General features: G+C 52.0%; 1 protein-coding gene and 1 long non-coding RNA gene across 4 annotated transcripts; one reads left to right on the top strand and one right to left on the bottom strand.

Moving 5' to 3' along the window:
- Positions 1–5,538: 5,538 nt before the first annotated feature.
- ANKRD54 (ankyrin repeat domain 54) lies at positions 5,539–16,277 on the bottom strand. 2 transcript variants are annotated; one of them, XM_037160558.2, is made up of 8 exons: positions 15,793–16,277; positions 14,070–14,117; positions 9,963–10,061; positions 7,981–8,052; positions 7,435–7,482; positions 7,236–7,360; positions 6,974–7,081; positions 5,539–6,578 (listed from the first exon to the last, which is right to left on the bottom strand). In XM_037160558.2, the coding sequence occupies exons 1-8, from the start codon at positions 16,115–16,117 to the stop codon at positions 6,504–6,506; spliced, it is 900 nt and encodes a 299-aa protein (XP_037016453.1). In that variant the 5' UTR covers positions 16,118–16,277; the 3' UTR covers positions 5,539–6,503. The 2 variants fall into 2 exon arrangements, with proteins under 2 accessions (XP_037016453.1, XP_037016454.1); XM_037160559.2 differs by having other exon boundaries at positions 9,963–10,056; positions 15,793–15,883.
- A 196-nt stretch (positions 16,278–16,473) lies between these two features.
- On the top strand, positions 16,474–19,142 carry LOC119060358 (uncharacterized). Of its 2 annotated transcripts, XR_005084570.2 has the most exons (3): positions 16,474–16,623; positions 16,702–16,928; positions 18,791–19,142. It is a non-coding gene; the product is annotated as an uncharacterized LOC119060358 (long non-coding RNA). The 2 variants fall into 2 exon arrangements; XR_008391029.1 differs by having other exon boundaries at positions 16,474–16,928.
- The last annotated feature ends 4,193 nt before the right edge of the window (positions 19,143–23,335 follow it).

Here is a 23,335-nt window from a genome sequence, read left to right as displayed (position 1 = left end):
GCCAGGAGGGTGGGCACCGTGACGTCACCAGGGCCTTGGGGTTGCAGCGCCCCGGGGCTGGGTGGAACTGGCAGGCTGGCCTCCAGCTGCTCGGAGGGCCTGGCCTGGGGCTGGGAGGTGACTTTTCCTGTAGATTTGGCAGGAAGGTGGACACCCAGCTGCCGGGCTCCGCGCTCGGCCCCAGAGATGCCGGGTCTACCTCAGGGTGCTAATGAAATGCTCAGAAGAGCAGATGGTCTCAATACAGCAGGTTCTCGATTAATGTCATTTTGTTCGATGTCATTTCGCTAGAATGTTGATGAGGTGCCACAGGAACGTAATCTAGTTTGTATCAGCCTGTAGTCAAACCACCTTCATGGCACGTCATTTCGCTTCAAGTCAGAGAACCTGCGCATGATGCCCAGTGAGAACTTGCTGCACTTTGGTTAGGAGAGGGCTGTGAGTCCTGTAGGACCAGAGGCAAGTGAGGGTGTGTGTGTGTGTGGGGGGGGGGGTAAAGGCGGCCCTGAATGAGCCCTGTCTGCTGCCCCCAGGGCCCAGGAGAAGCCACCTGGCTGCAGCCCCCTGCAAGACCTGTGAAGGAACCAACCCTGTTAGTTGGAGGGAGAGTTAAAAGAATTCTGCATCCCCCGTCATCCTACTTGTGCCTGCAAACCTCTTAGGGATGGGCCTGCGGCATTCACGTCTGAGCACGTGGTGGGTACAAGGTTCTCCTGCAGAAAAGAAAGACGGAGGCCCGGGGGATTGTGGGAGCCCAGCGGAGGGTCCTGAGCTAGCCTGGGGAGGCAGAGAAGACTTCCTGAGGGGCTGCTCCCACGCCAAGTCCTGCAGTGGGAGGTAATGGGGCGGAGGGGCAGAGAGACAAAACGACGTGTGCGAGGCAGCCTGGAGCCAGGCTCGAGGGCCTGTACGTTGGCCCCTGCGACTGAGAATGCACTTTGTCCAGAGGACAACGGTGAGTCACCGAAAGGTTGTAAATGCAGAACAGCCTGATGAGATTTACTCTTCAGGGAACTCTTTCTGGCTGGAGGCAGGCTTTCCTGCAGAGGGGGAGCGGGAGGGCGCTGCTGTTGAGAGGCTGCTGTGAGAACCCACAGCGGACACTGGGGCACGGGCAGTGGGTGGGCAGACGTGGCGAGACAGATGGGCCCCACTTAGGAGGTACAGCTGTCAGGACTTGGTGATTGAACACGTGCGGGGAGGAGAGAGGTATCCCAGGTGACACCCCAGAATCCCACTTTGAGTTGTGGGGGTGGCCGTGGGGACGAGGAGGGTCAGGTTTGAGGGGAGATCGGTTGAAACATGCTGAGGCTGAGGTGAAGGGGGTCCGCAAGGCCCTGTGGCATGTGGTGGGGGGGTCTGCAGGGCCTGCCACCCCGGGCGCCTGCTACCTTTTAGGTCCTGGGTGGGGCCTGGAAGTGTGTCTCATCGGCTGGAGAGTTGGAGGGTGAGAAGGCTGAGGCTCAGAGATCAAGTAACGCGCCTGAGATCCCAGAGCTGGCCCAAACCAGAGCTGCGATCTTCAGTTCAGGTTTGTCTGATTATGGTTCCACAGTGTTTGGGCAAGAGAAGAAGCAGGAAGGAGTTGGTCAAGGGGGTGAGAGGGGCTGGGATGGGCAGAGGTGACTCCTCCGCCCCCTATAGCAACCGTAGTCAGGGCTCAAACTCAGTCCGGGGGAGGGTAAGCGAGGTGAGGACTCTGGCGTGGCCGAGTTAATCAGCCACCCTCCCCGCTGCAGGCTGGCAGGCACAGCATCATCCGCTTCCAAGTGCGTACCTGGGGACGTCAATACCAATTAAGGACCCAAGGTTCCCTATTGATGAACATTAGTTCCTCAGCCTCAACGCATGGCTCATTTGCAGGCTGCCCACCGGGTCCAAGATGGCCTGAGGCCAGCAGGCCAGGCTGTGCTGGCTGGAACTGTTTCTGGTACAAGGACAAGACTGATTTATTGAGGCATCTGCCGGGTGCCACGTTGTTTCGGCGGCCCAGTCTCAGCGGAGGGGTGAGGCGGGAGCAGGAGGAAGGGTGGTGTGGGGGGGTTGAGGGGCACAGTGCCGGCTTGGAGTGCCTGGGGGTGGCGGTGGTGCTGGGGCAGGCGCTGGCCTGGACACTGGGTGGACATGCCAGGTCCACTCAGAGGTGGCATAGTGCAGGGGTCAAGGAGTGGACTCAGAGCCTCTCTGTCGGTTGGACTCTGGCTGCTGCACTTCCTAGCTCTGGCCTCTCTGGGCTTCAGTGAGCCGCAGACCTGGGCTCTCTGGCTGAGCGGATCCCTGCGGAGGCAGGGGGCCTCGAGTCGCTCACCTCGGCTGCCAGCCGTACGTGACGTTTCCAGGGCTCCCCTGGGCAGATGCCGGTCTCCAGGGAAGGAGGCGGGACTGCCCCCGGCACGTGCTGACTGGCAAGTGCTTCTACAGCAGGTGCGTCCTCGCCGCTCCCAAAGCAGGAGTCACCAGGCTGGGGTGGGCCAGTCACGGGAACAAGAGGACATCTGGTCCCTGGTCTTTTGCTTCCCTGAGTGTATTTCCTCACCTGTAAAGCCGGGTACCACGGGTCCCTGCAGGCACTCAGGCCTTGGTGTCAGCTGGTGAGCTAGCAGCAGGGCATTCGGGCTGTAACGCCCTCCGGGCCCGTAGCTGGCGGGGGGCAGGGTCTTTGTTGGGATTTCCCAGGCCCGTCCAGCTTCCTGACCTCCTCGCCCTGGCTTGGGCTCAGCACCTGAAGCAGTCTGGGGAGCGGGCAGCCTTGGTTGGGACAGGGACTTCCCCCCAGAGTGCACGGTACTCGCTGTGGTGAAGCCACATCCGACCTCCAGATGGAGGTCACAGCCCGCCTCACAGGCATCTGCCACCTTCAGACCTCAGGACTCCTGTAGCCCGGTCCCGCTGCCCTCTCTGGCCAGCCAGTCACCCTCCAGGTCCCACAGCCAGCTCGAGACCACCTCAGGAGGCCTGTGACCATGGTGGCAGCCAGCAAAGATCAGCCAGGACCTCCTGACTCAGCTTAGCCCCGTCGCCTCCTGCTGTCCTTCTCTTCTCCTAGGGGCCCAGGTACACGCCTTGTCCACCAAGCGCACTGTATACTGTGCTCAGCGAGGAAAGGGCCGCACCTTCCTGTGCCTCAGGTGGCCACGGCGACAGAGCCTCACTCAGGAAGGCCTGTGATTCCCACGCTGGGTCCCAGGGGCACTGAAGACGTGGGCACTTCGGAAGCCCTGGCAGAGGCCACTCTAGGGCCCCACGCGCCAGCTCTCTGATCTCAAGCAAGTTACTTTCTTTTGCTGAGCCTCAATTTTCTGCATCCGTAAAACAGTAGGAGCCAAAATGTTGGCCGCCTCACATTCCACAGCAAACGTGGAATCAAAGGGTTTGTACGAAGGGCCAGCCGGCGAACAGCGGGAGCTCAGCGAATGTGCCGCCCTTCCATTCAGGACGCTGCTTTTGTGTCGGGCCTGGTGGGAACTGCAGCAGCTGGGGGTGGGGGCAGCTGGCGGTGGGATCCACACCCCAGCCCTGCTGCCTGGTCAGTCGCCTGGCTGCGTCTTCTCAGCTCTCACAGTTGTGAGAACCTGTGAATGTTCTTCTCTGAGCACTTCCCACATTTGCCCTGGGCCACGCCAGGCGGCAATTCCGTCCTTCTGTGTGATTCTGTCCTGTGCACCGCTGCAACCCCACCTAGAACAGGGCGGATGCTTGGCGAGGGCTTAGCAGCTCTAACAGGAACAGGTGTGAGGTGGAAAGCAGAGGAGCCTCCCAGGAGGTGAAACCAAGAGATGGACTTCTTCTTCCTGCCTCCACCCCCGTCCCCGCTTCCCCCACAAACTCAGTGGTGTGGAAGCAGCTAGTAACAGAGCTAACTGGTTGTGCAGGCAACCTCTGTGGAGGCCCCCTCCTGCCCCTGCCAAGCCCAGCCCAGCCCAGCTGGCCCAGGGCCGCCTTGCAGGTTTTCTGACTCACTCCAGTGTCTGGAGCTGACATGAACTGGCCGGCTCTTCATAGATTTGGGGTTGCAGGAAAAATCCTGCTTGGAAGTGGGGCGAGGCGATGGGGCCCACCGCCTCACTTTTTGGAAAGTGTTGGGTGAGGCTGCCAAGGCCTCCTCTGCCCAACCCCTTGTTCATGGTCCACGTGGCCACAGAGGGAGTTGACAGGGACCCCTTCACTTGCCCAGGTGGCCTGTTCTCATGATCACTTGGCTACAGGGCCAAACATGGGTGGGTGGGTGGGGCACCACGAGGATGGAGGGTGCTGGTTTCCAGGGGGGCAGGTTGGTCCAGGCCAGGGACTTGGGAGTTGGCCGGGAATCTCCGAGTCAGGCTGTCCCAGGAACACATGTGGTCCTCGCCGGGCAGCTCCACAAAGTCTCAGCTCTGCCAGGACAAAGCAGCCTGCCCGAGGGGACAAGTCTCGGAAGGGCCCAGGGAGTCTCCTAGGACGTCCTTGGCAGGTCCCTCACCTGTCTGCTCCCAAAGGTCTACAGCAGGAATTCCCGGCCTTTCCCCGAGTATGCGCCCTGCCGGGTGCGGGCTACGGGCCTTCGTACCCCAAATACACATGCACGCTCCACACAAAACCTCGCACCATGTCGGGGTTCACAGCCAAGGGCCTGTTTCTTGAACCACTTAGGCCTGAGGTGGAGAAACACGGCCGCAACTCTGTCCAGGGTGAGTGGCTCTGGTGGAGACGGGGTGGGGGGAGGCTCAGGGAAGCAGGCCCCAGGAGAAGTGGCCCACCTGTTCGATGTCCACTCCTCCCGCTCCTGCCTCTGCCCCGCCCAGGACTCTTCCCTGCCCTGCCCCGCTCGCACGGGCCCGCACAAGCCCTGTAGGAAGAGGAGCTCCTCGGAGGCCCCCAGGCCTGAGCAGGTAGGCTCACCTGGGGGGAGGGAGTGAGTAAAAGCAGCCCACCGCTGCACCTCCCCCTCCCCCACAGCAGGCGGCAGCCGCCTTACTCAGAGCAGCAGCAGCTGCAGTTGCATGGAAACAGCTTATTGCTCTTCCTCTGCCCCTCGCTCTCCCACCCTTGGGGCTGCCACCCTGCCTTTCCTTCCTCACCCTGCCCACCTGCTGAGCTCTGGGCTTCCCCTCTTGCCCGGAGTCCCAAGGCAGCAGGGCGGTACCTCACACCCACACGATGCCCTTTGTCTTTGTGGTCTAGGGAGCAGCAGGGCTGCACGAGTTTAACTCCGACCCGACCAAGCTGGGCTCTGGGGAGTAAGCTCCCTCCTCCGACGGGTGGGAGAGGAAGTGGGGCAGAGCGCGAGTGGACATGGCCAGTGGCCCAGACAAGCCTGCCTTTGCTCTGTCAGGGTCAGACGTTCCTTGGACAGGGCCGGGCCGGGCAGCACCTTCCCTCTGGCCCCCGGGGCAGACCCCCGCTGCAGACCCCCGCTGCAGGGGTGGAGGGGCCCCCAATCTGAGTCGGTGGCCCACAACCCAGGAAGTGCCCGCTCCTGCCTCCTTTCCAGGGAGCTGTGAGCCTTTTCTAGTATATTAGTTTCCCCGTTGCTGCTGTAACAAATGGCCACAGACTTAGTGGCTTAAAAGACAAATTTATTCTTACAGTTCGGACGCTCAGACCTCTAACATCAGTCTGACTGGGCTACCGTCGGTGTCGGCAGGGCTGGGTCTGTCCGGAGGCTCTGAGGGACCGAAGCCTTTTCTAGCTTCGGGGGGTCAACTGCATTCCTTAGCTTGTGACCCTTCCTCAGCTCCTGCCCCTGCTCCATCGGCTTCCTACTTCCTCCCTGATCTGCTTCCCTCTCAGAAGGGTCTCTGCGATCACCTCAGCCCCCAGATAATCTGGGATAATCGCCTTGTCCGAAGATCCTCATGACTAATGCAATATCCCTTTGTGCCCGGGATTAGAACGTGGCCATCTTGGGGCCCACTGTTCACCCCACTATGATTAGGCTGCAGAGTCACTGTGCCCTCCCGGCGTTTCAGTGATGGGGAGGGAAAAGAGTTGGGGGTGTCCTGCTTTGGGCTGTGCAGGGCCCTCCCCAACTGTGTATCCCTAAGGTCCAGGCCGCACCAGCCTGCCCCTTCCAAGCAGAGAAACCGCTGCGGTGCCTCCTAGGAAGGCAGGAGCCAAGTCTGAATCCAAGTGCTGGTGAGAGGCGGGGGCGCCTGCTGGCTGCGACAAGCCCACGATGGGGAAGGGGCCCAGAGAGGGGTCCTGAGCCTGCTGAGGGTGCCAGGGAGACCACGAGACGAGAACGCCCTATGAGGACAGCGCAGGGTCACCAGGGGCGAGGCGTGGCTGCCGTTCTGCGGGGATCAGAGGGAGAAGCGGGGGGCACAGTCCCAGCCCACGGAGATGAGAGGGATGGTGACCGGAAGAGGCTCTGAGGCTGGTGAGAGCATCTCCAGCCCACGGCATTGGGGGTGAGGCCGAAGGCCTCCCCGACAAGTGCAGCTCCGAAGTCCCAGGCCTCAGGCTTTCTTGGTAATGAGAGAGCAGGTGGGCGGGGTGGGCCGAGAAGGCAGGGAGCCCCGCTGCTACCTCTTCTCCATGTCCTGCATCTGCAAGCTGAGGGAGGTGAAGCTGGCCAGGAGGTCTGTCACCTCATCCACCTGCGGGACAAAAGTGAGGCTCTGTCACTGGGTGTCAGGACAGGCCCAGGCGCCTGGGCCCCCAGGTGTCCTTCCTGATAGCACAGGCCAGGAGGGCAGGCGTTGTCTTGCCTCCCACAGCATGTGCTGGCTTCACTGTGACTATGGAACAAATGGCCGAAGGCCAACCCTCAACAGCAGGTGGTCTCAGACCACCCCAGAGAGGAGGGCCACTGGCAGCTTCCCAGGAAGCAAGCAGAGGCTCTGGGGTCCACAGGGGGCTGGAAACCCACGTCAGCCTTTGTAGAAGGACAGGGCTGCCTCCTAGGAGGAGGGTCTGGCTGCCTCACAGCAGGGATGGGGCAGCCCTGTGGCGCCTGCCAGACCCTGGGTCCGGACCTGCGGCCACGGCTCACCTGCTCCCTGGTGCTCGTCATCTGGAGGCGGGTGCACAGGTCGTCCAGCCGTTCCCGCTGCTCGTGCCGCCCCAGGCGCTCCAGGTACTCCCTCAGCATCTGGATGATCTGGGAGGAGAGGACGGGCTGGGCTAGGGGCGCCAGCTGGGAGGTGCACAGAGGCACAGTGCAGCAGGGACCGACTGGGGTAGAGTGAAGTGACCTGGGAGCGCCGGCACTGGAGGTGGGGTGTCCATGGGCTGGGCAGGAGAGGGGCCCTCACCTGCTTCACCTCCAGCCGCACGGCCTCCAGGCACTGGGAGTGGCCTTCCTGCAGAATGTTCAGCTTTGACTTGGCCAGGTGCAGGGGTGTGCGGCCAGCCCGGTCCAGGGCGTCTACGCGGGCCCCTGTGGGAACGGCAGAGGTGAGCGTGCTGGGGCTGAGGGTCGGAGAGGAGGGAGGAGGGGAAGGCGCCACGTACCTCCTCGCAGCAGTGTGGTGATGACAGGGACGTGGTTGGTGCAGGCCGCTGAGGAAGAACAGGGACTTGAGAGAGCAGGGCCGCCAGGGCTTGGCCCCGGCTGCCCACTGTGGGGAGTGGCACTGTGTCTCTGAGTGTGCCTGTGTCAGGGCACGCCTCCTGAGACGGTGTCGGCAAGGCAGCAACCTGGTGGGACTCAGCAGTCAAGTCTAGCTCCCTCCCTGGACCACTGGGGAGGCTGAGGCTCAGAGACGGTGCCTGCCTCACTGCGAGCCCTGGCGTGAGTCCGCCGCAGGGCGGGAGCTAGCTGCAGGCCTCACTCCCTAGCAGAGCTGCTGCTGTCAATTTACGCTGCTGAGTCAGTTCTGCTCAGGGCACAGCCAACTAGTGATGGACAGGGAAGTCCATGGTGCACAGACTGGGGGCCAAGGCTCTCCCCAGGTGACAGGAGGTCCTGCTGGGAGCCTGCAGGACCCCAGGCTCATCACCAGAGGAGCCCATCTGTGCCGCAGACAAGGGTATCTTGGCAGCTGTCTGGGCACTTACCCAGGTGCAGTGGCGTGTTCCCCAGTCCATCTCGCTGGTTTGGGTCGGCCCCGTGGTCCAGCAGCAGCTGCACTGGAAATGGGAAAACCCAAGAGGAGCTGGCAGAGGCTTCTGAGGCCTGGACCCTCACACTCACCCCTAATCTGGCTAAAGAGGCCCACTCAGAGTGTACACACGGAGACTCTGCAAGGTTCCCTGTGTCGCTTCCCTCCCTCTGTCCCAGGGTTCATGTGCAGGACCCTGAGGGCCAGGAACCGAGGATTCCAGGAGGCCCTTCTGGCCTATGCAAGTGTTACAGGGCAGAGATTTTAAGGGTCAAAGAAAGCAAAGAATAGCAGTGGCTGCCCATGAAGGTCCTCGGGAGCACGCCCCGCCCCATTCACAGCCAAGCACCACAGTGGAAATCAGACAAGACTCAGTGCCATAGGCCACCTCCAGGGTGGGCTGTTGCATCGCCCGAGCTCCTCAATTACCCGTGCGGGCAGGCTGACCCGTAGCGAGACCCAGGCTGAGTGCTGAGTGCCGCACCACACTCGGAAGCTAATTCTAGAGACGCGAAAGCTCGGTCAGGCTCGTAGAGGAAAACAGGACACTATCTTCATGATCTCGGGAGAGGCAAAGATTTCTTAAATAGGTCACAAAAATACTCACCATAAAAAAGACTAACACATTCATTAAAATTTCAAAGAACGTGTATTCATCAAAAGATACGATTCAGAGAATAAAAAGGCAAGGTCAGGGAAGGTAAGTTATTTATATTTGCTAAATAATTTGTAACCAGAATAATCAATAAAAGATGTTTAAAAAATGGACAGCCCTGGCTGCTGTGGCTCACTGGTCTGAGCGCTAGCCTGCAAACCAAGGGGTTGCTGGTTCGATTCCCAGTCTGGGCACATGCCCAGGTTGCAGGTCCCCAGTAGGGGGTGCGTGAGAGGCAACCACACATTGATGTTTCTCTCTCTCTCTTTCTCCCTCCTTTCCCTGTCTCTAGAAATGAATAAATAAAATAAAGTATTTTTAAAAAATGGACAAAAGACTTAAACAGATACTCCACAAAAGAGGATATAAAATGCCCGACAACTATAGAAAGATCTGCTCAACAATGTGGGCTGTCAGAGAAACACAAATGAAACCGCAGTGAAACACCACCACACCAAAAAGGCTAAATTAAAAAGAAACAATACCAAGTGCAATGCTGGGGACGTGCAAATATCTGGAACTCCTACAACGCTGGGTGGGCGCGCACATTGGTCCAGCCACCGGGAGAAGTCGGGTGGCACCTACTAGAGCTGAATACACGAGCGCCCGGTGGCCCCGGGTCCGTCCCCGGGTTTGCACCTAACGTAGGGAAGCGCTCACGTCCACCCAGCCACAGGTGTAAGAAAGCTCACAGCAGTTGTATGCATTCGTAGCCCAAACCTGGAAACAACACGGATGCCCATCCATGGCGGGAAGGGTGAGTGTCCCATGTCACACAGCGAAATACTACCCAGCAAGGAGACAGGACACGCGGCCTTCAGAAATGCATCTCAGGATATAAGTTTGAGTGAAAGAAGCCGAGGTACAAGAGCACAAACTCTATGAGTGCACCTCCCTTCACTGAGATTCGCGCACAGGCGGAACCAGCACAAGGGTGAGCAGGTCCACCGCAGGGCTAAGCGGGGCTGTGGGGCCCCGGAAACATTCGACGTCTTGATCTGGGGAGTGGTTACAACAGTGTGGCGTACAGAAAGGTCACTGTAAGTTATACCATACCCCAAAAAGACTCCTAAAAACAAGGGCTGTCTGGCTACAGCCTTGGCACTGAGTAAAGGTGGCCTGCGTGTCTGGAGGGACTGGCTCCAGCCTCCAGGCGATCATGTCCTTCCCCTAGGCTTACCCCTTCCCCAGTCTGGCAGTGCCAGGTCCACAGGCTTGGGGAGTGAGAGGAGCGGGCAGCAGCCCTTCCCAGCCCTGCCCCGCCCCTCTGCTCCAGGACTCACCAATCTGGTCGTTGCCATTGCAGGAGGCAAAGTGCAGAGCCGTGCGGCCTTTATCATCTGCTGCACAGGGATCAGCGCCATCTTCCAGCAGCTGCTGCACTGACACCACCAAGGCAGAGGGAAGCAGGGGGACAGAGTGACAGTGTTAGCTGAGCTGCAGTCCCCAGGGGATGCAGAGGGGTGCTCAGGGGCCCTTCCGGGCAAGGTACTGCCAATGCATGGGACAGCTAGTCCCTCCTGGATGCTTGCTCCACAGGGGCTGGCATGTCAAGGGGCTTGTTCTCCTGAGGGCACAGCTACAACCACGGATTCCGGGTGCTCAGACTCGTTGTCTGGTGATAGAAGGATCCTGATCCTCAGAGTCAGGACTTCTAGACTCACAGAAATCCCCATCACGGACTTGGCCCCATGCCACCGCCTAAACTTGGATACACATCCACTCCAGCTGGACACAGCTGCCCAAGCTGTTGGTCAGTGCTTGCTTTGCTCCTAAGAGGTAGCCCTTTCGAGTAGACCGAGCACAGGTTCTGGAGCCACACACATGAAACCCCGGGCTAAGCTAAGCTAAAAAGGAAGGAGCACATTGCCAATGGCGTGGGGCACTGGGAAGAGCTGGGGTGGGAGTGAGAGGGCCCAGATTTGGGCCCCAATTCACCAGCAAATGGCAGTAATTGCTGCCCTACAATCCAGAGCTGCTGTGATGAGAATAATGGATGTGAATTTCCTTCTCTGAAAAGCACGGAACCATTATAAAACTCGAGGCATTAGCTATTGCATGTACACGTCCCACTAAAAGGCAGAAATTGCTGCCAACAGCATTTTAGGGCAAGGAACATTTGCGTCTGCTTCAGCAAACCTCTCAGGGACTTGAGTCCTTCCAGACTAGGCCCAGGAATCTCTTCCTTGAATATTTCCTGTCTCCCAGGCTAAGTTAGCCACTCGCCCTCCCACACCGGAGTCCAGCCTGCTGCTCTTACGTTGACAACGTGCTATGCCATTTTAGAGTCACTGCGACAGTACGCTGAGCCCCTGCCACGTGTCAGGTGACTGACGGCCAGGCCCCTCAGCCACCCAGCAACGCATCAGGCCCATTTCACAGACCCAGTGACTCCAGCCCAGAGAAGTCACGTGACATGCCCAAGGCAAGTTCACGCAGCTGACAGGAGGCCAAGCTGGGGCATGAACACACACTTCCATGGCTCCAGAACGTACACCTCTCCAACTGAATATATAACCTCGGGTTTGCAGGGGGTTTGTCTGAGAAATGCTGTTGCTTTACTATTTTCTCCTCCAACTATATCGTCAGGGTTTTGTTTTATCTTCATACCTGGGACCAAGATATTACTTGTCTTGCGCAGTGAAGGTGGCCGGCTGACTGAATGAATGAATGAGGGCGAAGGTTCATGAGAGGGCAGCGGAAACGAGAATGTGGGGCATCCCAGTGTTCACCTGCCCAGTCACCAAAAGAGAGCCAGTCCCAAGGAGACACAGAACACTAAAGCAGCCGGTTCTACTCTGCGGTTTGTGCAGTCACAGTCTGTGGAAAGCACCCTAGTGACATCCATCAGAAGCCATCAAAACACGCATAGGCTTTGATATGACAGTCCCATACCCAGGCAGTTAGCTTAAAAGTGAAATGCCAGTGTGCAAATGTGTAACTGACTAACTCGCTCTTTCTTGGTCCCTTTAAAGGCATTGTGCACACGCAGCCTTTAAATATTGTGACTGTAATTGGGGAATGGAGTGTTAAAGGGTTTTTTGCTTTTTACTTTATAAGCTTTAGAAAAATCATACAGTCACATATCCATTCATAAGTGGGAAAATGACACTTCCATTTTGAAAAACAAAGGGTAACAAAGACTATGAAAAATCTGTACGATACACAAAAGATTATGTAGGCTACAGAACTAAGCACAGTGTGCAAGCCCATAAGGAAAATTCCTCTGCGCAGAACGCTGGCCAAGTGGCTTAGCTGATTGGAGCATCGTCCAGATACCCCAAGGTTGTGGGCTCGATCTCTGGTCAGGGGACATGTAAGAATCAACCAATGATGCACAACTAAGTGGAACAACAATGTCAACATTTTCTCTCTCTCTCTCTCACATCAATAAAAAAAATTTTTAAAAACATAAAATTTCTCTGCATAGGAAGCACTGGAAGGACATTTGCCAAAATATTAACAGAGATTAAATTCTTTGCTGACATTATGGATGTTTTACTTGTCAATTTCCAAAGTATTTTTTTTTTTTTTATTTATTTATTTATCTTTAGAGGGGAAGGAGAGGGGGAGAAAGGTGAGGGATTTAAAGTATTTTAAATGCATATATTATTTCCATACTTAAAATATTTTCAATGATTATAAAGTCATAGAACAGCTGTTATGATTTAACAATAGCAGGGGATAAATTCTGTGTCCACTGTAATTGCTAAACTGTACAAAAAAGAGATAAATGTGCACAAAAGAAACAAAATGCCAACCATAAAAGAAAAGGAGTGGAGAGGCTACCCCTACGGCCAGTTTCGCCCTCAGAGCCTGCGAGAGCCTGGTAAATCTAACAGCCCTTTAGATTTGAGGTTGTGTTAGAGGCGCTGAATGGAAAAGTACATCCTTTCTGTGCAAATAATAAAACCGTCACATGAACACCTGATTCAAGCTTAATTAGACTTTCTGTGGAAGAGAAGTTTAGTTAAAATATTCTCTGGTCACACCCCAGAGATAATAAAAAGAGAACACTTACCATTTTTCCTCGAAAAGCTATCTAGGTTGCTGCCCAAATATTCCAAAATATTAAAGTTCACGGAAGAGAGACTAAAGTGAAGGGCTGAAAAGCGCTCCAGTTGCCAAGCCTGCTCATGATGCTACGCCAGGGACAGGGGCGCCACTTTGAGGCCCACAGTGCAACACCCCAACCCCTGAGCTGAACAACCTCCTCTCCACACCTGCTGTGCACGGGATCATCTCTCCCAAGGCCCTCAATCTATGCTCATATTTCTTCTGTTGACCACAGCATCCCGCCACGAAAACAGAATCATGTCGCCTGGAAGTAGGCAAAGTAAGAGCTCCCGAAGACGCCACGACCTGATCCCCGGAATTTATGGATACGTTACCTTACACACCCAAAAGGGACTTTGCAGAGGTGGTTAAGGTTAGGGGCCTCGAGCTAGGAACATTATCCTGGTTATTCAGGTCCCATTTAATCACATGAGTCCTTAATATCAGAGAACCTTTCCCTGCTAGGAGGTTCACAGAAGGGCAGTGTGAGAAGTCAGTCCACTATTGCTGAATGTGAAGACGGAGAAGGGTGGCCCCTCAAAGCTGATAAAGGCAGGAAAACAGATGCTCACGGAGAGAAATACGGCCCTGCAGACACCTTGGTTTCAGCCTGGTGGGAGCTGTGCTGAACTCCTGACCTATGGAACTGTATCATAATACATTTGTGTTGTATTATACCACTGTGTTTGTGGTACTTTGTTACAGTAGCCGTAGAAATGAATATACCACTTTTCCCTGATTTACAGAAAGAATTAAGTCAGTGGGTAAAATTAAAACTGTTTTCCTCTACCTTGCCCTTCTCCCTTTGATACTGCTACTGCCCTATCACCTAGTGAGTGCTGGAGCAATGACAAAAAACAATCCCCAAAAGCAGAGTGGAGTCCTGTGGGAGCCCCTCTCATGCCTTCTAGATGTTCTGCCAAAAAGCAAGTTTGAGAACCAGTGACCCAATTACCACTAAGCTTCAGTGAGCAGTTGAAGGTGGCTGCTCTGTGCGGATAGAGGCTCTGCTGACAGCTAAAACCCACGGTCCAATCCCATTGCTCAGAAGTTCCCAAAAGTTCCTCTCTGACAAGTGGGGAGGTGTGGTCCCCACCATCATGGAGACTGACCACAGGGAGATAAACACTAAGATATCAGGAAGTCCAAGGGGACAGGGGAGCATGGGAAGCGAGCATCGAAGCCAGGCGTAACTTCTGTGAGATGACTCTGCCGTGAGCAGGGTCTGTGGGATGAGCTGTCGGACTGAATGAATTCACGCACTGTCTTCCCAGGTTACCGGGATTTCCCCTCCCTAACCCACCCATGGAGCTGGATCCGCTTTGCACACTCACCTGTTTCCACGTCATTGGCATTGGCCGAGTCCCTCAGCCTCTTCAGAGCTGTGAAGAGAGTAAGAGAGTGCCAGTTTATTTTTTAAAATTATTTTATTTCACATTTTATTTACTTACGTTTAGAGAGAAGGTAAAATAGAAAGAAACACTAATTGGCTGCCTCTCCCACACCAAATGGGGACTTGGCCTGCAACCCAGGCACATGCCTGGACTGGGAATCTAACCTGCGACCCTTTGGTTTGCAAGGCGGTGCTCAACCCACTGAGCCACACGAGTGCCAGTTTAAAAAAACAACACCAGCACTAGCCATGATAAAGCAGAAAGTGGATGGCTTCCTAGTTAACGCACCATTCCGCCACAGTAGCATCTAAAGAGAAAGAAAGTTGCCAGGATACAAGAGTCACTGGCCTGAGGACAAGGAGAAACTTGAAATGTGGCACAACTTGTGCAAAAGCCCCATCCTGCAGCAAACCCGCCAAGGCCACTGGAGCCAGATTTTGAATCTGCCACTCGTAGTAGCTGGGCAGCTTCAGCAAGTTAGTTCACCCTCCGGGGCCTCAGGTCTACCACCTGTAACAACACAAGGCTGAGCTCTATCCCGACAGCCCTGAGTTACTGCCAGACAAGATGAGATGTTTACATGAAGTTCTCTGTGAACAGGGTACACAGATAATCTTACATTCTCCTTCACAACAGGCCACTCCCAAATGACTTAAATTTGGTAATCCCTCAGCAGAAACAGTTTCTCCTACAATGGCACTACCTCTGTATTAGAGGCTAATAGAAGGCCAGGCCTTCATCCTCAGAAAAATGGTCAAAATTTGCAACTCAGATACACAATGATTCCTCACATTCACAGAGTACTTGACAGATTATACAGCACTCTATTCTAAATTCTTACTTAATCTTTGTAAAACTTCTAAGGCGTGGGTGGAGTCGCACAGACAATACTAGGAGGGACTCCAAATGTAGTCTCCATTCTTATATTGTTCCCCCGTTGCTTTCCACCTCACCCTCAGATTGCAAGGACAATACGGTAGACGCATTAGAGCAGGAGCCTGGGTTCGGCAGACTTGGGCTTAACGCTCGCACAGCCTGATGCTCTTTCTGGCTAAGTGTCTTGGAGCAAGGCATTTTCTCTGGGCCTGTTTCTCTCCCTAAAATGAGATCCATATCTGCATCTGAGTGAGTTATTATTGTGAAAATCAGAAATGATCACAACAGGGTTTGGCGGCACAACAGAAGCAGGGTAATAATTACATATATGTATTGGCTTATTTAACTCTCACAAAGTCTCTGTAACCCAGGTATTGTACTCATTTTACAAGAGAGCAAACTAAGGCCCAAACGTTCTACAGTTTGCCTCAGGCGGAACCGAGGTAGAGGAGTGCAGTCCCGATCTGCGCATTGATGCAAGTTGGTAGGACTTGGCGACCGGCTCGCCTGCTCCCCACTGTCCATAGTAAAAGTATTCCCAGTGCCCCATTTTATTATCTATTAATAAACATCTGCGCTCAGGAGAAGTTTCTACTCAGGAATTGCCAAGTGTGAAGACTTTTTTTCTTTCCATTCACAGTCCTTAGCAGTTATACGTACTAATTGTTACCACTAAAAGGACACTCAGGGGTCACTCTGGGCCCTTAGATCGGACGTTGGAGAGCTCTAGACTGACGCGGCCTGGATCCCCGAGGAGGACCGGGCCTGCCTCCCGCGCGCTCCTCACCGTGCACCTCCTTGCCCATGGGCCCGAACCGGCGGTGGGGCCTGGCGGCGCGCCTAAGTCGACCGGCGGGGATCTTACGGAGCAGCTCATCGCGGGGCTCCGAGTCCTTCTGCCACAGGACGTGGAGGTAGCGCAGCGGGGACTGGGCCCCGCTGGACCCCCGGGCCGGGAGGCTCGCGCTGCAGTCAAGCGCAGACCCGAAATCTGAGAAGGAGAAGAGGCCCTCGGGGCCCGTCAGCGGCTCCGGCGCTACCGCGCACTCTCCATCTGAGCTCGAGCGACCGGATCGCGGTTCGTTGTCCGCGCCCCCGGCGGCGGCTGCCATGGCAACAGTTCCGCGCGGGGCTGGCCGCTGGAGCCTCGTTCCGGACCGACCAACCGACCCTCTTCCCTCCGCCCTAAGCCTCGCTGTCAGCGGGCTAGCTGTAGGTACGGCCTGCAACCACGGCAACGGAGCGGGCGCGGATCTCCTGTCGCGAGCTCGAGCGCTCCGAACCAATGAAAACTCTTCCATCCTAAGCCCCTCCCCTCAACCTGGTAAGCTCGGGCAATAGAATTGGTTTCCGGTAGAGTGACTGGCGGGCATTAGAACCAATCATATTTTTGAAGTGCCCGACACCGGAGCCAATAAAACAGATGAACCTAGGACATTTTTTTTTTCATTTCCTCTATCGGCTCAAGAGAAAGGTAACGGGCAAACGCGTTATCCAATCACATTAAGATGATATGCAGCCAATCGGAAATAAATGTTGAGAAGCCAAACTTGAGGGAGAAATAAACATAAATTTTAAATCAATGAACGTGAAAAAATACTCCCCACAATTGTATAGTGTAAGTAGGAAAATGAAAATATGTTAAAATTTTGTCTGTCACCACGAACCGAAGAGTAATAGCTTCTGAATGCGATAGATCCCTTCAGGCATCTTTCGGTGACCCCGGCGTCGATCACTGATTTACGAAGGATTGTAATTCATCGTGGTTACACCCGAGCGACGCTACAGTCCGAAAGCCAGTCACCGAGCCAAGTAATTCTCTGCGTTAAGTTCTGGACGCGGGATCAGACCCCATTCCCGCCGAGATGCTCACAGTCCTGTGGGAGAAGTCCGAACGGGAAACTGCGACGATTCCGCAGACAGGTAATGTTCGGGTTAGCAACAATGCAACTGGGCGCGCTGTTTTGTGAGAGTCTTCACGACCCTGTACCCGAGGATGGAGTGAGGATAAGAAATGTATAAAATGGAGTCACTTCAAGTTGCTAAAATGAATAGTGTGGAGGTTGAGACATGAGGAAAGACTCTTCTCGTTCTAACTAGCTTGGTAACTTACTCTTTAACTTTCCAGGTAACTCTTTAACTTGCCTGAACGTACATCTGGACATAAACCAGACGTCTGGATAACCCTCTGATTACCGCCTTGCCCCAGGACTCACATACCCAGACCTCCTGGCATGTGTCTGATAATTTTGTCCAGGGGTATAAAGCTAGAAAGTTGAAGAACTGGGATTTTCCATCACACTGCTTTTTTAATTTAAAAACTGTATTGATTGATTTTAGAAAGGGAGAGAGAGAAACATCGCTTTGTTGTTCTGCTTATTGATGCATTCATTGGTTGCTTCTTGTGTGTGCCTTGACCAGGGATCAAACCCAATACCTTGGCGTATGGGGACATTGCTCTAACCAACTGAGCCAGCCAGCCAGGGCCACACGGCTTTTTTAAATGAAGAACCTAGAGATTTGAAGTGACATCTGTGTATTTATACCTCAAGCCTCCTGAATTGACCCTGAAATAACTTTATTACTCATCCCTCCTTTTTTCCGTGTAATAACCTCCAAGGTAGTCTTCATCCCTCCAGTCTCTCTTTGTAGAATAGAAGGGGCCTCGGCTGCCTAAAGCTCAATTCTCTTCTCGTCTCTAGGATCCATACACCATTGAGCTCAGGTAACCTCCAAACCCTTCATCCTAGCAGGGAAGACCACTGTCTTCCTCCCACCAGTGAGTCTGGTCTTCAAGAAGCCTGGTCTACGAATATGTTTGCATTGTCACAAATCTTTGAATTTGAACAAGACCCCTGAGGGAGCTGTTGCTTCTAGTTTTTAAATCAACTTTTGAAGTATAAATTATACAGCCCCACCTTCTGTTTCAGGTTGTTTCAGGAACCACTGGTTATTTTGGATTAGAAGAATAGGATGTAGGTTTAAATGTGGACCCAGTTAACCTCAGCCTTAGTCTACAACCTGGAGCTTGAAGTTGTTTTCCCCCATAATTCTTTGCTCAGCAATTGGCACCAACACATTGCAGCTATTTGGCTGACTGATTGATGGAATGAATGAATGAGTAAAGATAGTCTGGCCCAGTGGTAAAAACCATCAACTTTGGAGCCATAAATCTGTGGGCTGTGGCTTCGAGCAAGTGACTTTACCTTTCTGAGCCTCAGTTTCCTCATCTGTAAGATGGAGGTAACAGTGGTGCCTATAGTGTGTGGTTACCACAGGATCAAACGATGTGATGTGAGTACCGAGCAGGGCACAAAGTTATTAATATAAATAAGGGTAGGATGCGTGCAAAACCTACACAACAGTGTGCATAGCATACTGGCTTGAACTTGACCTACTGCTACTGCAAGCTTTCATACACAAGTCATTTATATTTGGTCAGTCAGTGAATAAAACATGAAGCATCTGATGGAAGACAAAGAAAATACCTCTGTTTGCCTTGTGGGAAAAGCTTCTGCCTGGGAATCCTGGACTTGGGCTCTGAGTCCCCTCCGGCCCAACTTACCTCATGGTTTGGGGAAGTCTCCCTTCTTTGGGCCTCAGTCTTCCCATGAGAAGTTTTCGTTCAAACTGCTAAAGACCCTGGCTCAGGCCAGACGCAGCAGGCTGGCTTTCCTCCCGTTCTTTCCCTCATCCTGTTGACCTTTACAATATTTTAGGGTGATTTGAACTGGTTGCTAATATTTAAAAATTGAGAGCTTTCCTATAAAATGTTCTATTTCCAGATGCGCTTAACAATGGGACGGTGTGTCAGTACGGGACCAGCTCTGCCACGTGGCGACAATCGGCCGGAGCTGCCCAGCAGCTTCCCCCTCGGAGGGGGAAGGGTGCTCGGGTTTGCCGCCGTCTGCTGCTTGCCGTTACCTCCACATCGAGGCTGACAGGCAGTTGCCACTTATTGTTGTGCTTGTGCTGTTGTTGTTCTTAGGTAAACAGGAAGTTAATATATTTCCCGTTGTTTTCAAACGTCGAATAATGAAAACGTGTGGAGTAGCTGACAATATGATGTGATGATTATGTGATTTTTTTAATATTGTGCTGGAGAATTTTTAATAAACCCACATAAGGAACAGTTGACGTTCTGGGGAAATTTAACTTTGACTGACAATTGATTAGGACACAGTGATGGTTTATGACGCTGTAGAGTTAGATGTTAATTTGCAGGAAATCGATAAGGTACCATAAATTTTGTGTGTCCAACAGAGAAGAGAGCCAGCCCCAAAGGTGACTGACTGTCTTTAAATAGTTACCCTGTGGGGCACGGAAGGGTTAGGCCCTAACCTAGCAGTCACGTTTCAGCGTTCCTTCGCCCAGTAACGACTCTCAGAGTCCTTTCCAACCAGCTCTGTCGTAATGTTGGTTCTTTCATTAACAATTAAATAAGAACACTCTTTATTGGTATGGGAATTATGGTATTAATCTTTTGTCATCATGTAAGTTCCAAAAAATTTTTGGTTAGCCTTTTTTATTAATTGTACCTATAATTTAAAAATCAAATTTATTGAGGTAGAAATTACGTACAGTAAAATTTCCACATTAAGTGTACAAGGCTGATGATTTTTCAAAAGATTTTATTTATTTTAAGGGAAAGGGGAAGGGCCCTGGCTGGTATGGCTCAGTGGTTTGATTGTTTGCCTGCGAACCAAAAGGTTGCTGGTTCAATTCCTTGTCAGGGCATTGGGTTGCCAGCCAACTGATGCAACTCTCACACATCAATATTTCTCTCTCTCTTTCTCCCTCCTTCCCCCCCTCTATAAATAAATAAATAAAATCTTTATAAAAAACCCAAAACTTAAAAAGAGAGAGAGGCAGGGAGAGGAGAAGGGAGGGAGAAAGAGAGGGAGGGAAACATCAATGTGTGAGAGATATATTGATCAGTTGCCTCTCACAGGCCCCCAACTGGGGCCCTGGCCCGCAAACCAGGCACGTGCCCTGACTGGAAATGGAACCCGGCAACCTTTCAGTTCCCAGACCAGCACTCATCCACTGAGCCACACCAGCCAGGGCTATAGTTTTTAACAGTTTGAGAACTGTTCTTTTAGGCTACAGAGAATGGACCCTGTGTTTTCAGAAGGGTAAGTGAATATTTATTTGTGGGCAAGAACAATAGTCTTCCATGTCTATGGTGAAAGAAGGGATACAGTTTAACCTGTGGTCAGGAAAAATTCTGCTACTTCATGGTTTTTTTCTTTCTTTCTATCTATGGGCTCCTGTACCCGAAGATCCTTAAGAATGCTTCTAGTTCTGATTTACGAAGACTGAGCTACTGCCCTCCCAAGGCCCCACAGATTATGGCAGTAAAGGGTGGGCAGGCGCTTGCGAGACAGACGGTGCTCAGGAGAGTGAATCAAATAGGACAGTAAGTGAACTACGAGGCTCTCGGGAAGTGAAGCTTGAAATGAACCCAGCTGAAGAGCCCAGGCCAACTATAAAATATAACTAACGGCTCTTCTAAATCAGAGAAATTCCTGCCTCAAAGCCCAGGCAAAAGAAGCTGAAGAAAATCAGGGCAGTTTTTCAGCTGCTAAATTCTCTCAACTCTCCCGGGTAAAATTCTAGGAGCTTCGTCTGTACTTTCTTTCCCTTTGAAATACTGTTTTTTTGTTAGCAAGGGAGCCTTGCAAAATTACCCCATGATCAGAAGTTTTGAGTCTGTAATAGAGTTCTAGCTGATCGCAGTTCAAAGTTGCATTTCTGAGTGAACTAATATCCTGCCAAGCAATGGCCTGTTTCAATTCAAATGCAATTCTAACAAACAGGGATAGAAAATTGGAAGCAGGAAGGGTGAGTAGCTATTACAATGCAAACAAGATGATGGAGGCTGAGACAGGAATGACAGACACGGTGGTGAGAATTCGGTCTGGGATACTTAGAAGGCAGAGCCAACAAGCTGCAGATGCATCAAAAATGTGGTGGAAGGGAGTCAAGTCAAGGATGGTTCTGAAGGCGTGGGCCTGAGCAGCTGAAAGAATGAAGTTGCCCTTAACTAGGATGGAGAGAACTGTGGGAGGAACAAGGTCGAGGCAGAAAATCAGAAGCTCAGTTTGGACAGGTTGAGGTCGAGGTGCCCGTTAGACTTCCAGGTACTCACTTGGGCCACTGAGCCCACTTCAGGGGTGGGGTCTGGGATGGAGACATGTGGGGAGTCAACAGCGTACGGATGATATTTAAACCTGGTGGACTGGCTATGCCGCCCTGAGAGTGAAGGCAGAGCAGGAAGAGACCACACCCAGGGTGAAGGGGCAGCCCATTATTTCGTGATTGGAGAGATGCGGAGGAATCAACAAAGGAAAGGGAGAGTGGGCAGTGAGGAAGGTCCTCTCGGAGCCTTTACTATTCTTTTAGTTCGGGTGTACAATCTGGGAGAGTTAGAAAGTCATAAATAAATAAAATGTGTGTGTGAGATGGTTATAAACAAGGAATCCACGTTTCTGGTTACCGAAGCTTACGTGAAGGGTAGAGAATAGAAAGTTTCAAAATCAAAACTGGATAGGAAGGAGGACATTTAGAACAAGGAATTGCAACACACATCACGGGAGAAATCATGCAATCACGAATTGCAATTTGCAATTTTAAAAAGCTGACAAATGGCTTAAACATCATGAAATCCAGAAAAGAAACACATTTGTTAACATTCTTAAATGCCTCCATAATACTGTTTTTTTCTATTTTAAGCTGAATATGCTTTGCCCCCTTTTCTGACAATTTTGTGTCATCATTTTCCATAATGAAAAATTAGTAACTAAGCCTTTCCTGTAGAACAGCTATTTTCAACCCATGTGCTGCAAGAATTTTTAGAACATGCAGTACCCGACTGTGTAGTCAGGGGCCCTGACCTCTTTTCCCCTAGATTGTCGAATGAAAAAATGACGATAACTATTATAACAACAGCCGTCTGCTGTGAAGGAATAAAAATTATACCTATTTTTTGTCAGCTCGGCAAAAAATACATTTTTTGGTGTGTTGTAGAATTTCAGTAATTAGTTTCTCTGTGCCATGAGATGAAGAAGGCTGAAAATCATTGCTCTGGCACGTTAGATCTATTTTTTTATTTGTAATTTAGAAAGACTTCTGACTTCACAATTCCTTTTCAGTAATGTCACGAACATTTTGAGAATTGTCAGAGTTGGGGCAACCCATAGCAAATTTTTGGTACGAACTGTAAGGTGTCAGGTAATTCAAGCTTTTCAGTCCCAATGAACCCTTAAATACCCCTTTCATTGAGGATACTCACTGATCGCAGTGAATGGTAAGTAGAGCTTCCATGCCGGAGGCCAGCAATAACTTAACTATACATATAATGTAGTCTACTAAACTGAAAGGTTCCCAGTTGGATTTCTTCTAGCTGGATCCCAAATGCCACTAAATACAAAGGAAAGTTACAGAGGGGAAATCAAATAGAGAGAGGTTTTAAGAGATTGTGGTAAAAATATTTTGCATGTTTTACAAAACCATGGGATCACAGGAGCCAATGGCTGGGGACCCTCCGTAGACCATGGAAGAGTGTGGGGGAATCAAGGAGCCCTCAAGTTTAAGCTTTCGTTCGGTGATGGTACCGCCTCTTTGTGATAGAGCGGAGAGAATGCAAAACAAACAGGCCACTCGGAGAATTGTGGCCTTGCGTGCCACTCTGAAACAAAAGTTCGTTTAGTTTTTCTTGCACAATGGCCCTAGTAGTGCTTCATTACCTTTTAACTTCATTCAAAACAATTTTGTTAGATTGTATTGTGACAGCTGTGATGTCAGTGTAGATTAAAAAACCTATAAAAATTGGTGAATTTTTGTGCAGCCATTTTAATGCTGATGGAAGAAAATAAGCAACATTTTCGGCATATGCTTTTGTGATTTCAAGAATGGTAAAAACGCAACTGAAATGCAAAAATAAGATTTGTGCAGCATATGGAGAAAGTGCTGTGACTGATCAAATGTGTCAAAAGTGGTTTGCAAAGTTTCTTGGTACTATTGACATTTTGGCCAAATAATTTGTTGCTCTGGGGCTGTCCTATTATGTATTGGAAGATGCTTAGCAGCACCCCTGGCCTCTACCCAGTAGAAGCCAGTGGCAGGAGATTACCGACATACTCAAAATACCCAAATCAATAAAGTTATTGGTGAAAATGAAAAGTGCCTTTCGTTTTATGGAAAAAACCATACAGACTTTTTGGCTAACTTCATAAACAGGATGCTCTGAGTCCCTTGCATCAGAGGAAACAACTGAATGTTGGAGCCAGCCAACCTACATCGGGGAGGACTGCATTCTAGGATGTGGA

Source organism: Artibeus jamaicensis, unplaced genomic scaffold, assembly GCF_021234435.1.
Source record: "Artibeus jamaicensis isolate MK-2021 breed Jamaican fruit bat unplaced genomic scaffold, CSHL_Jam_final contig_233, whole genome shotgun sequence".
Lineage (NCBI taxonomy): Eukaryota > Metazoa > Chordata > Mammalia > Chiroptera > Phyllostomidae > Artibeus > Artibeus jamaicensis.
Note: the sequence above shows the minus strand (reverse complement) of the source record. Positions and strands in the feature narration are given on the sequence as shown.